Source organism: Diceros bicornis, chromosome X (assembly GCF_020826845.1).
Source record: "Diceros bicornis minor isolate mBicDic1 chromosome X, mDicBic1.mat.cur, whole genome shotgun sequence".
NCBI lineage: Eukaryota > Metazoa > Chordata > Mammalia > Perissodactyla > Rhinocerotidae > Diceros > Diceros bicornis.
In genome coordinates, this window is record NC_080781.1 from 13,821,926 (window position 1) to 13,834,802 (window position 12,877).

General features: G+C 40.7%; 1 protein-coding gene across 1 annotated transcript in view; it reads left to right on the plus strand.

Annotated features, from left to right (window-relative positions):
• TXLNG (taxilin gamma) overlaps nucleotides 1-11,967 on the plus strand; it is a 57,980-nt gene extending 46,013 nt beyond the window's left edge. Inside the window, exons 9-11 of the mRNA XM_058535348.1 lie at nucleotides 5,735-5,827; nucleotides 7,836-7,931; nucleotides 8,974-11,967. Of these exons, the coding sequence (XP_058391331.1) occupies nucleotides 5,735-5,827; nucleotides 7,836-7,931; nucleotides 8,974-9,276 (492 nt within the window). The 3' untranslated portion in view covers nucleotides 9,277-11,967. The remainder of the gene's footprint in view (nucleotides 1-5,734; nucleotides 5,828-7,835; nucleotides 7,932-8,973) is intronic.
• Nucleotides 11,968-12,877: the final 910 nt, after the last annotated feature.

Below are 12,877 nucleotides of genomic sequence, written 5' to 3' on the forward strand. Positions count from 1 at the left end.
ATTTCCAACTAAAGAAAAACTGATAAATCTTCATATTTTAGTTCTTTTGTATTAAGTTGAACTATATGCAATTGCTGATACTTGACTTCTTTGACCTACAAAATGGCAATTTCATACCTAAAATCTTGAGAATTTTGTGTTATGGGCACATAACCTATTTTAAAAACTGCCTCTTGACCATGCAGTTCCACTCCCAGCTAGAGCTGTGGAGGTAGTGTTTAATGGGGGCTCTCCCTACTTTTCTTTTTTTCCTTTCTTTTTTTTTAAGTTTATGATACAGTCTTACTAACTATAGTCACCATGCTGTACATTAGATCCCTGGGACTTATTCATCTTATACCTGAAAGTTTGTGCCCTTTAACCAGTGTCTCCCCATTTTCCCCACCGGCCAGCCCCTGGCAACCACCACTTTACTCTGTTTCTATGAGTTTGGTTTTTTTAGATTCCACATATAAGTGAGATCACATGGTATTTGTCTTCTCTGTCTGGCTTATTTCACTTAGCATAATGCCCTAAAGGTCCATCCATGTTGTCACAAATCTCAAGATTTCCTTCTTTTTTGTGGCCAATAATATTCCATTGTATATATATATACCACATTTTCTTTATCCATTCATCCATCAGTGGACACTTAGGTTGTTTCCATGTCTTGGCTGTTGTGAATAATGCTACAGTGAACACAGGGGTGCAGATATCTCTTTGAGATAGTGATTTCATCTCCTTTGGATATATACCCAGAAGTGGAATTGCTGGATCATATGGTAGTTGTATTTTTTTTTATTTATTTATTTTTTATTAATTTTTTTGTGTGTGAGGAAGATCAGCCCTGAGCTAACATCCATGCCAATCCTCCTCTTTTTGCTGAGGAAGACCGGCCCTGAGCTAACATCTATTGCCAATCCTCCTCCTTTTTTTCCTTTTTTCTCCCCAAAGCCCCAGTAGATAGTTGTATGTCATAGTTGCACATCCTGCTAGTTGCTGTATGTGGGACGCTGCCTCAGCATGGTTGGACAAGCAGTGAGTTGGTGCGCGCCTGGATCCGAACCCAGGCCGCTAGTAGCAGAGCGCGAGCGCTTAACCGCTAAGCCACGGGGCTGGCCCCCCGGTAGTTCTATTTTTAATTGTTTGAGGAATCTCCATACTGTTTTCCATAGTGGCTGCACCAATTTACATTCCCACCAACAGTGCACAAGGATTCCCTTTTCTCCACATGCTTGCCAACATTTGTTATCTCTTGTCCTTTTGAGGATCGCCATCCTAATAGGTGTGAGGTGATATCTCATTGTGGTTTTGATTTCCATTTCCCTGATGATTAGTGATGTTGAGCATCTTTTCATGTACCTGTTGGCCATTTGTATGTGTTCTTTGGGAAAATGTCTAGTCAAGTCCTCTGCCCGTTTTTTAATTGGATTGTTTTTTTGCTGTTCAGTTCCTTATATATTTTGGATCTTAGCCCCTTATCAGATGTATGGTTTGCAGACATTTTCTCCCATCCCGTAGGTTGCTTTTTCATTTTGTTGATTGTTTCTTTTGTTGTGTAGAAGCTTTTTAGTTTGATGTAGTTTCACTTGTTGATTTTTGTTTTTGTTGCTTGTGCTTTTGGTGTCATATCCAAAAATTCATTGCTGAGACCACAGTCAAGGAGTTTTTTTACCTATCTTTTCTTCTAGGAGTTTTATGGTTTCAGGTCTTACATTTAAATCCATAATCCATTTCAAGTTAATTTTTGTGAGTGGTGTAAGACAGGGGTCCAATTTCATTCTTCTGCATGTAGTTACTCGGTTTTCCCAGCACCATTTATTGAAGTGATTGTCCTTTCCCCATTGAATATTCTTGGCTTCCTTGTCCAATATTATTTGACCATATTTGTGTGGGTTTATTTCTGGGTTCTCAGTTCTGTTCCATTGATCTATGTCTCTATTTTTATGGCAGCAGCATACTGATTTGAATACTTGAGCTTTGTAGTATAGTTTGAAATAAGGGAATGTAATGCCTCCAGCTTTGTTCTTTCTCAAGATTGCTTTGGCTGTTTAGGCTCTCTTGTGGTTCCATACAAATTTTAAGATTGTTTTTGCTTTCTGTGAAAAATGCCATTGGAATTTTGATAGGGATTGCATTGAATATATAGATGGACATTTTATTAACAATATTAACTCTTCTGATCCATGAACATGGGATATCTTTCCACTCATTTTTTTGTCTTCAATTTCTTTCATCAGTGTCTTATAGTTTCCAGTGTAGAGATCATTCATTTCCTTGGTTAAATTTATTACTAAGTACTTTATTGTTTTTGATGCTATTATAAATAGGATTGTTTTCTTTATTTCTTTTTTAGATATTTCGTTGTTAGTGTATAGAAATGGAACTGATTTCTGTATGTTGATTTTGTGTCCTGAAACTTTACTGAATTTATTCTAACAGGTTTTGGTGAAGTCTTCAGGATTTTCTGTATATAAGATCATATCTTCAGCAAACAGAGACAAGTTTACTTTTTCCTTCCTGATTTAGATGGCTTTTATTTCTTTTTCTTGCCTAATTACTCTGGCTAGGAATTCCAGTATTGTGTTGAATAGAAATGGTGAGAGTGGGCACCCTTGTTTTGTTCCTGATCTTAGAGGGACCTTTCACTGTTGAGTATGATGTTAGTTGTAGGTCCGTCATATATGGCCTTTATTATATTGAAGTATGTTCCTTCTATACCTAATTTGCTGAGCGTTTTTATCATGAACAGATGTTGGATTTTCTCAGATGCTTTTTCTGCATCTATTGAGGTGATTGTATGATTTTTGTCATTCATTCTATTACATGGTGTATTACATTTATTGATTTGCATATGTTGAACCATCGTTGCATTCCAGGGGTGAATCTCATTTGATTATGGTGTGTGATCCTTTTAATGTGCTATTGAATTCCGTTTGCTAGTGTTTTGTTGAGAAGTTTTGCATTTATATTCATCAGGAGTGTTGCCCTGTAGTTTTCTTGTAGTATCCTTATCTGGCTTTGGTATCAGGGTAGTTCTGGCCTTGAGAATGAGTTTGGGAGTGTTCCCTCCTCTTCAGTTTTTTGGAAGAGTTTGAGAAGAATTGGTGTTAATTCTTCTTTAAATGTTTGGTAGAATCCACCCATGAAGCCATCTGGGCCTGGGCTTCTCTTTGTGCCCTTCCTAATTTTCAATTCAGACCCCTTAAGTTTATCCTAATGCAATCTTTCTCTGTGGTTGCCTTGTGTGGAGTAAGGGTAGCAGATGCTGTCTCTGCACTGAAAGAAAAGGTACAGAAAAGACTTCCCATGTCTTTATGGACAGGTGAAATTAGGCATTTGTACCTATAATTCACCTTTTTTCAGTTAATTATATTACATTCTTTTGAAAAATATTGTTCTTTTTCAAAGTTTATTATATAATAAGTTTCTTTAATATAAGTATTCTAAATTAGTTCTGAAATGAACTGATACATTGGAGACTGGCCTGAATCTTTACGAACACTTCTTTTAAGTGCTATTTGTCTTTGGGCACGTTTTTACAATGTGTTGGTATTCATTTCCTATAAAGCTAGCCTAACTTAGAATGAAAATTCAAGAAGTCTTTTGAACTTTCCACCGTAAGTTATCGTGCTAGAAAGCTTTTAGGAAATTTGAACCCCTTATTAGCCCTATAAATTCAGTTGTCCATTTAAATGGAGAAGAGAATGTATGGGGAAAAGGTATGAAAAGTCTATACAGTTGTCCCGCAGTATCTAGGGAGATTTGTTCCAGGAACCCCCAAGGGTACCAAAATTTGCAGATGCTCAAATCCCTTATATAAAATGGCATAGTACAATGAATACAGCTGGCCCTCCAAATCCGTGGGTTTCACATCTGCTGATATGGAGGGCTGACTGTATATGGCTTCGAAAGATGGACTTTAATGTGGGAGTCACTGATAACTCTTTAGTGCTAGCCACCAGAGGGCCCTTCTACCAAGCTCATAGGCAGCTCCAATTTCATGGTAGTTATCAGTGCAACTTCGGTTGTCTGTCATCTGTGTCACCCTCGGTCATGTTATCTGATCATTAGTTTATTTCCTTTGCTGTCACCTCTTCCTTTTCCTGTCCCCTAAATGTGGCTGTCCTTCCCCAGAGTCGGTCTCGTTCTGTGCTCTTACCATGTCAGTTACCATGATCTCATCGTCTTATTGGTGTGTCTTGACCCATGTTTTGTAATCCAGCCACATAGGTCCAGGTGTGAGGGTAGTTGCCACTTATGAACTGCCTAGTGTGGGCCAGCATTGAACTCGCAGATAGGACAGTCTAACCTGGATGTTCCATCTTCAGTAAAAATGGATCATGCTAAAACTGCCACAATTTCTAATCCCCCTCAAGTGCCAGAACTGCTCCTTCATTCTGCCTGAGCACCACCCTTGTTCCCGACTCCAGGCCAGCAGCCTCAGAGGCACTGTCAGTGTGTGCCCCTCGACAGATTGCTCGTAACTCCTCTGCATTCTTCTCTAGTTTGTCCCTGGGTTTCTGTTCATCCTAGCCCTTGCCATCACCTTTCTGCGTGCTTTGGCTCTCTCACAGTCATCTCATCTAGCCTGTCATCACTGGTAACACTGCTTTGTCTCCTTCTCCCTCCCACATACAGCAGCTTCTAATAGAAGTGCTTTCCATGTGGCCCATCCCACCTGAGGACTGTGAGTGGGCTGGTTCCATCACGTCACATCCGACCCCCTCTCCATCCTGTTCATGTTGTTCTGTTGCATATTTCTCATATAGCACTACTAGAAGTGGAAAGGCATCACATATGCTATTTCTTGGCCTCTGATGATCTTTTGTTCTTCTCTGCTTTCCTTATGTGTATTGTGTGATCTTGAGCAAAACACTTTATTCCTCTGGGCCTGTTTCCTCATCCTGAAAATAATGTAATTACATTAGATGGGCCCTAAAGGGTTCCTTCCTGGTCTAAAAAGGAAATAATTCAGTCTACCCTTGAGGCCTAGTTCAGGCCTTGCCCAAATGAAGCTTTCCCTAACTGTTCTGTTCTGACCCCTAGTGTGTCTCCCCCCGACTTCTCTGAACTGTTCTATTGGGAAGAAAAAGGTGACTGCACGTTCTGTATTTTGCTTGGCTTGTCGGTTAGCATTATTTTCCCAGCTAGAATAGAAATTCCTTGAGGGAAGGAATTAATAAGAGAAATCAATGTTTCCACCTCTTTTACCTTTTCTTTTGCTCTTAATTGTACTCCCACTGAATTCTTTCTCCCCCAACCAAACCAATTCTTCGGTTTCTGTTTCATTTTCCTGCGTATGTTAAGGAAAGAGAAGAGATATCCTTGATATCCAGCTAAGAACTGTGCGGATGGTATTCTAAAAGAATGATCTTTTTCCAAGGACAATTTTTCAAATATATAAGGAGAGGAGGGGGTAGTTCATCAAGGATTAGTTGTATGAAATTTATAGCTATACCAGATTCTTCAGTTTTTATTACAATTGGTGGAATGGAGCTAGGAAATATTTGTACATTTTAAACACATCTAAAGATGGGTAAGTCAAAAACTGTCCTCAGTTTCAGTGCATTTCAGTGGGTTATTAGAACTTCAGCCATCTATGTCTGCTGTCCAAGGGTCAGGCATGCATTTGTTGTTTCTGTTGGTTATAACAACTACCTAATGTTTAACCATATTATGTTCTTATTGAAAGTCTTTGGCATTTTAAATTGTTTGCCTGGAGCTCAGAATATTTCATACTTTTTTTCTGTAGCTTTCTCTTTATATGGATAAGTTTGAAGAATTCCAGACTACCATGGCAAAAAGCAATGAATTGTTTACAACCTTCCGGCAGGAAATGGAAAAGGTATTTGCATATTTTTAGTAGAAGATTACCTAAAAGGGAATTTATGTAAGAAGCTGTTTTAAGCATGCTCACTCCTTGGGTGAGTTTGTGTTGGTATGGTGCTGTCTGAATGGCATCTTTTCTGGTCCTCCAGTGGCATCATATTTGGTCATTTTGCTCTCAGTGTACCTCACATAGCTAGTGACCTTGATGCTCTTAGACTTCCGTCCTTAGTAAAGTGAATTCCTCTATTAAATACAATTTGTTGTTAGAAATAAAGTGGTTTCTTTTTTGCTTGTTGTGTCTTTTGTTTTATTCACTTCAAGTGATTCCCTCCCCCGCTTCCACGAAGCTCTGTGTCCTTGAAGATTAAAGACATCCAAGCCTGGGGCAGTAATTACATATTTTGGTTGGCTGATATATGTATATTTCTACCTTTTTAGTTTTTTTTTCTCTTAACTGTACTCCCACTGAATTCTTTCTCCCTCAACCAAACCAGTTCTTTAGCTTCTGTTTCATTTTCCTGCCTACATTAGGGAAAAAGATATCCTTGATATCAAGCTAAGAATCAAAATATATACATCTATATCCATCTATCCATCCTTCCATCCTTATTTTCCCTGGCATATTCCCATTAAAATGGGGGCTTTTTAAACATGGTGGTGGGTTGGGGAGAAGTCCAGCAGTGCCTGGCCCTTGGTAAGCGTTCAGTGATGGTAGTCATGGCTCTGACTAGATCTTATGTAGTGGGTAGGAGTGTGTGCTGGGGCTTAATGTCCCAATAGCATCGTATAATGTGTGATCGTGGACAAATTGTTTAACATTTCTGTGTCTTTCTGTTCCTTTCTTGTTAAAAATAACAAAAATTCCTACCCTTCATAAAGTAGAGTATTTCAGACAGCGCTTGGCCATGTGAAGTGCTCAAATTACCACCCTCAGGTATTTTTAGACCCAGTAATGTGGAGAATTCAGTGAGCAGCAGATGAATTCCGCCTGGCAGTCCTCTCAGCTGAGGCTCCAGTCGAGGGGGAACTCGCACACATAGTGAATGCCTTTGCTGGGCTCCAGCATGCGTGCCCTGTTGAGGTGGAACAGAGTTTGAGACAGGGACTTGCCAGTTCACTATCCTTCTGGAGAATCCTCTGGACTGGAACACATGCCTCTCTGCTAGTCGCTACAGAAATGACTGTCGGTCAGCACTCAACCCAGATCTTCCACAAGCTCTTCCCACTGGCTCTGTCTTATCCTCGTTTCCCTTAACAGCACCTGGCTCAGTGCCCAACTGGGATCAGAGCTGGGGCACAGTCAGCAGTGCATAAAGGAAGCTTGAAAACGGGGCTCGTTGACAAGCAGAGATGAATCTCATTCTGAATTTCTGAAAACTGGATCCTTATAGCATAGAACATTCCCCTTATTTTTGGACCCATTATATCTTTAGCAAAATCTGAAGTAAAACAGTTGTGAATTGTGAGGATGACCAAAGCTAAGGATTAACTACTATTATCTTTTCCTTGGTCATTGGCGTCTTACCTAAATTATGCTTTCTCCAGTTCTGAAACTGATGTGGTCTCGGAGGTTGTGGTAGAGCACCCATTCTTAACCTTTTGCGGGGGCTGAAAACCTGTCTTTCCAAGAATCAGATGAATTAGTTTAATGGAGAGAAAACTCAAGAACGTGGGCATTTTCCCATATAACCTGGGGAGAAGGAGGTCTTGTCTCTCCCCCAGCTGGAATGAAAGATGCATTCCAGCCTTACCTGAGAGCTCAGGGTGTGGTCTCTGACAGCTTCCTCCACAGGCTGCCACCTCTGAAATCGAGGTATTTGTTTTTCTCATAATATGAAACCCGACTTGGGTTCCTGCTGCTGCCGCCCTAGGAGCTTTGAGATAAGCTCTGCTGCCGACTGTCCACTGGGCGAGGGCGGAGGGCGGGGGGCGGGAGGAACATGCAGACTTCTTTGTGGTGGGCCAAGGTGTAGAGATAAGAAGTGGAAATTAGAATTTAAATTCGCAATTGTGTCAATTCACAGATGACAAAGAAAATTAAGAAACTGGAAAAAGAAACAATAATATGGCGGACCAAATGGGAAAACAATAACAAGGCGCTTCTGCAGATGGCTGAGGAGGTGAGGGGGTTCCCTCAATTACTGTGTTCTTAGTCACGGGGAGTTTGGGCACCGAACAGGGCAGGGGACGGGAGTTATGACACTGCGATCGCAGGGGACTACCGGCCAGAGCTGGGGGTGGGAGGATTGCTAACGAGAGGCCTGTGGCTTCCCTGGCAGTGAGTTGGGTTGTCGGTGCAGGGCGCCTGGTGAGGTATCCAGTTTCCTGCCTCCCGGGTAGTTAGCCCAGGCGTGTGTTGGAGATGGCTGTAGCGCGTCTGGATTTTGCTTCCTTCTACAGCAGCAGTTTCTCAAATTTGAGCTTGCATGAAACTCCAGCTTGTTAAGACCAGGATTGCTAGCCCTCCCCTCCGCCCCCCGCCCCTCCATGCACTAGGTCTGGCGTGGGGCCGGAGACGGCCTTGGTAACAAGCGGCCAGGTGGGGGCACTGATGCTGCTGGTGCAGAGCCCCACCTTGAGCAGCACTGATCGGACTTCCCAGTGAGGGAGCACAGGCGAACAGTGCAGGTGCCTTCCTTTCTGCCTTGACAGTCTTTTCAAAAAGGCAGCAAAGGACTTTTTGCCAGTCTTATAAAGGTAAAATGTATTGTTTGCAAACTCTAAATTTCATACCTTGAATGTTGTTCTTATCTAAAAATTGGTAAAACAGAAATCTTTGTAGAAATGAGTCCTTTTCTGTTTTTAGTTAGGCCCTTAATTTTTTATCTGCTACTCTTGGTGATGCTAGTCTTGAATTTCCTTAATATTTCATCAGTACAAAATGTTTTAAAAAGTGGATTATGGTTATTTTTAAGAAACATGACAAGGAGAGACTTTAATTCTGTCACCCTAGGACAGTATTAATTGTGTTGAAAAATCTTGTGGTATACGTAGATGTGCATGCAGAGGCCATCTAGAATGTTAGGAGGGGTTTGAAGAAATTGAACATGTTCAAGAGGTGATTAAACAAGTAGTTTCCAGTATGGCTCAGATTAATTTTGTATCCAGTAACCTGATTCATATTCAACAAGGTTACGTAATTTTTTTTTTTTAATGTTACAGAAGACTGTCCGTGATAAGGAATACAAGGCCTTTCAAATAAAACTGGAACGGTTAGAGAAGCTGTGCAGGGCTCTTCAAACGGAAAGGAATGAGCTCAATGAGAAGGTGGAGGTCCTGAAGGAGCAGGCCTCAGGGAGAGTGGCAGGTGCGGATCTAGCACCTCCTGGGATACAGCCGTGCGCTGCCCCGGCCTCTCCCGGGGAGCTGAACACTGCCTCCTTGAGTGCCCCCGGAGTCCCCCCGCAGGCTGCACACGAGGCCATGTCTGCAGGCGCTGGGCTGAGCATCGAGTCAGTTGACTGAGATGAAGTGTGAGCACTGTATTGAGAGCTATATTTTGTGTATAATTTTCTCTGTTAGTAGTAACTATTGGTTTTGTGGTGAAAATTTTCTTACTTTTTCTACCATATCTGTATTTTCTTAGAACTACTGGACTTACGTGGTACAGGAGGCTGCTTAGCAGTTCTGAATAGTTTTACTCAATACAAATTCCTCAGCTGTGTTGCACATCTCACTGGAATGCATGTGGTCACTGCCTTGTCCTTGCTTCCCTACTCCTTGCACAGAATTATCCTAATGAAAATGTCACTCAAGACAGGGCCGACCATTACAAGGGAACTTTGTTCTGATAATGGTTCCTTAATGTGAAAACAATATTCATGTAAATGCCCTGGCCCCCCATTATTCAAACAAAGAAAATAGCAAGATGATTAGTTTTGGCTAATAGTCCATTTAAATGCCAGGTAAAAATAAAACTCTAGGGTTGGGTCAGAAACAAGCATAGCATATTTGATTCATATTAGTTTTGATAATATTTATATCACTTGACAAATTGAGATGGCTACAAGCCTTGAATTCTCCAAGTTTTGGCAGAATATGTACATAAAGGTGTCACTTGTAAGCAAAGGTAAATCGTCGGACAAACAGGCTTAATGTTCATGTAACTAAAAACAGTCATGCTGCTTTGGTTTCTGGTTGGTTAGTACCAGTGTGTGACTTTGGACCACCTGGATGCTCACTGGGGAGTACGGTGGGTGGGTGGTTGTCGGTCTGGGATTTGGGTGCATGAGCCCCACTTCCCACGGGAAGCCGTCACCAATAGGCTCTGTCAGTGCAAGACAGTGAGGGTCAGTTCATGTGTGGCTTTCGCTAAGCAGAGATCCCTCCACTACCTTCTGGCTTGAAAGTTGGTGTTCGCCTGTTCCGAGTCCCACCAGCCAAGTTCTCCAGGTTTTTTAAAAGGGAATTTTAATTATGGATCATGCTAACTGAAACTGATTTCATTTCTAAAACAGAAAGAGTGGAACCAACATCTTTGATTTTGGGACAACTTGGCCGAGTTAAGTCGTCAGTATCTATTTCTTATGCTTTCAGTCTTTTTTTCTTTTTTTTAAAGACAAAAACCAGTATTATGAAAGTCTCTACACTTGGAATGGGGAAACGTTCACAGTTAAGCACATCACTTTTGGATTCGTTCTTGAACTTTCCTTTGTTCTTTATAATGTTGAATGTGGCTAAGTTATGCAAGTGGTTATTAGGCTGCACTGAGGAAAGTTTTGACTTGCTCCCTGGTATAATTTGCATTGAAATACTTGATGAAATAAAATGGCTCTATTAGAATTGATGCTAACATATTCCACTGAGCAAAACTATCAAACTGACACTTCTTAAATTGCTTACTGGACTGAATAAACTGTTCTGTCCAGTTAAAAGGGTTTTTTCTTTGTTAAAGTTTTATTTGTAAAGTCCTGTCACATTCATGGTCTAAACTGGGGTGAAAGAATTGAAAATTGTCCAATAGATAGGAAACAGCGCCTGAAGTGGAGGATTATATCTAAGCTTCCACCATCGGTCATGTTAATCAAGGGGCCAGACAGTGGAGGAAAAGAAATCCACAAAATAGGTTATCTAATTACTGTGTCAAAATGAGTTGGAAGCAAAAACAAACATACCTTCCTTCCTCCAACAGCCTCTTATAAATACCCCCTTCTGCTACTAAGTGAAATACTGGACTCATTTCCCCGAGAGGAAATGAAGGTATATATCAAAAGTATAATCTACGTTAAAATTAGTACTAATGATCACATTTCACAAGAACTCTGCTGGATGTAGAGCTCGTAACGTTTTATTAAGCCATCTGTGTAGCCCACCACGTTTCTTTGTGGTGCTTGTCCTGTGTGGAAGATGATAAATCTTGGACCTGTTGCATATTTTCAAGGGCTTTATAAAGCAATGTTTAAGATTAACAGTACTTGGCCTGCTGCTTTTGGCTTACTGTGTATTTTTAGCTAGATGCTATCATGGTGTTTAATGGATATGGATTCTGTCTGGGATGCATTTGGTGTCCTTTCAGAATCTTTCCTCCCATTACCCTGTGAATGAAAACAAATGGGACCCTCTGTGGACACCCTCCTAAAGCAATCACCTCACCAGCCCAGTGTTGTGGCTTTGTAGCACGCCCTGTATCTACCATATTCTAGAACACTGTAATGCTACTAGGCTGGCCCAGAAAAGGTTTAAATGTCGAATTCACTTCAATTGCATTTGTTGCACCATCATGGAATCTTGATGTGTATTATTTATAGTGGCAGTAGACTCCAGGAGTAGAGAAAACTTGGGTCTTGGATAATGGACCATTTCATCGTCAGACTTGTAGGAGTACATTTCTTGGTCTTGAGACCAGTATGTTTTAGTTACATATGCAACTGCCTTTAATTACACCTGGTTATCACAATTCAATTCTCAGGTGTTGCAGAAAAATCTACCTCTTTCAGACTGTAGATGGAAATTACTGTGAAAAAAAATGCAAATATCTTCTAGTTTGTGCTAAACACACTGCTTTATTTTTACAGCCCGTCTTTCATGAGGATACGAATTAAGAGGCAGTCTTGTTTTGCTTTTCAAAGACATTTTGTAGAGATTTTTCACTAATGTGAATCTGATTTTATCTACTCGATTCTGTATAGATTAAGTAAATATGTATGATAAATTTAACAGCTTCTGTGTATTTTGTTACCCATGTGACCTAAATTGTATAAATCAAGTCCAAAGATAGTTGTACATAGTTGGTTTTTCAGGCCTTAAAAAGTTGTTTATTGTACAATTTAAGAAAGAAGGGATGGGGCACTAGCCACTCGCTGCCTGGGTGGCATCAGACTCATTTTATGTAGCCAGACCTCTGTTAGTACCTTTTTTCCCCTTGAAAATAGATGACTCTAGAAAAATTCTACAGTGTAGCTGCTGTTAAAGCTTTAAAAACTCCAAGGACTGTGGATTTCTCCAGTCTTGGCTGCTCTTAGCACATTCCAGGGTGCACCTAGCTGAAGAGCAGGAAAATAGGATCTATAGGTATGTATATATACACAGAGGCACATAGGGAGTATCTTTCTTTCTTGATGGTGAACAGCAAGTACTGAAGCACATATAATCAAATGTAAGGGGTCAGCAAACTTCCTCTAAGTCAGGTAAGAGTATTTTACACTTAGTGGACCACATAAGGTCTTTGAGGTTTTTTTCTTTTCCTAAACCTTTTCAAAGTAAATGTGAAAACTATTCCTAGCTGGCAGGCCCTACAAAAGAGGTTGAGGGACCAACCTGCAGGCCTGTTTGTCCCCTTTGCTGACCTACCATGTAAGCAAACAAGCTTTCATTCTTTTGCAGGGAGAAATCTAGTGTTTGTTTATTTAAAACTGCCCAAGTTAAGGCACAAATAGGATGTGGGTCAAATGACATTAAGTTAAGGTAGTTCTAGATTTACGAATCGCCCAATCACATAACACAGACACCTAACTTCTCCCCATCTTTGGATTGAGATACTGTCATGTACCCTAGAAAAAAGTTCTCAACGTATGTACATAACAGCTTCCTCACGAGAAAGGGACATATGCACGCACACACACACACA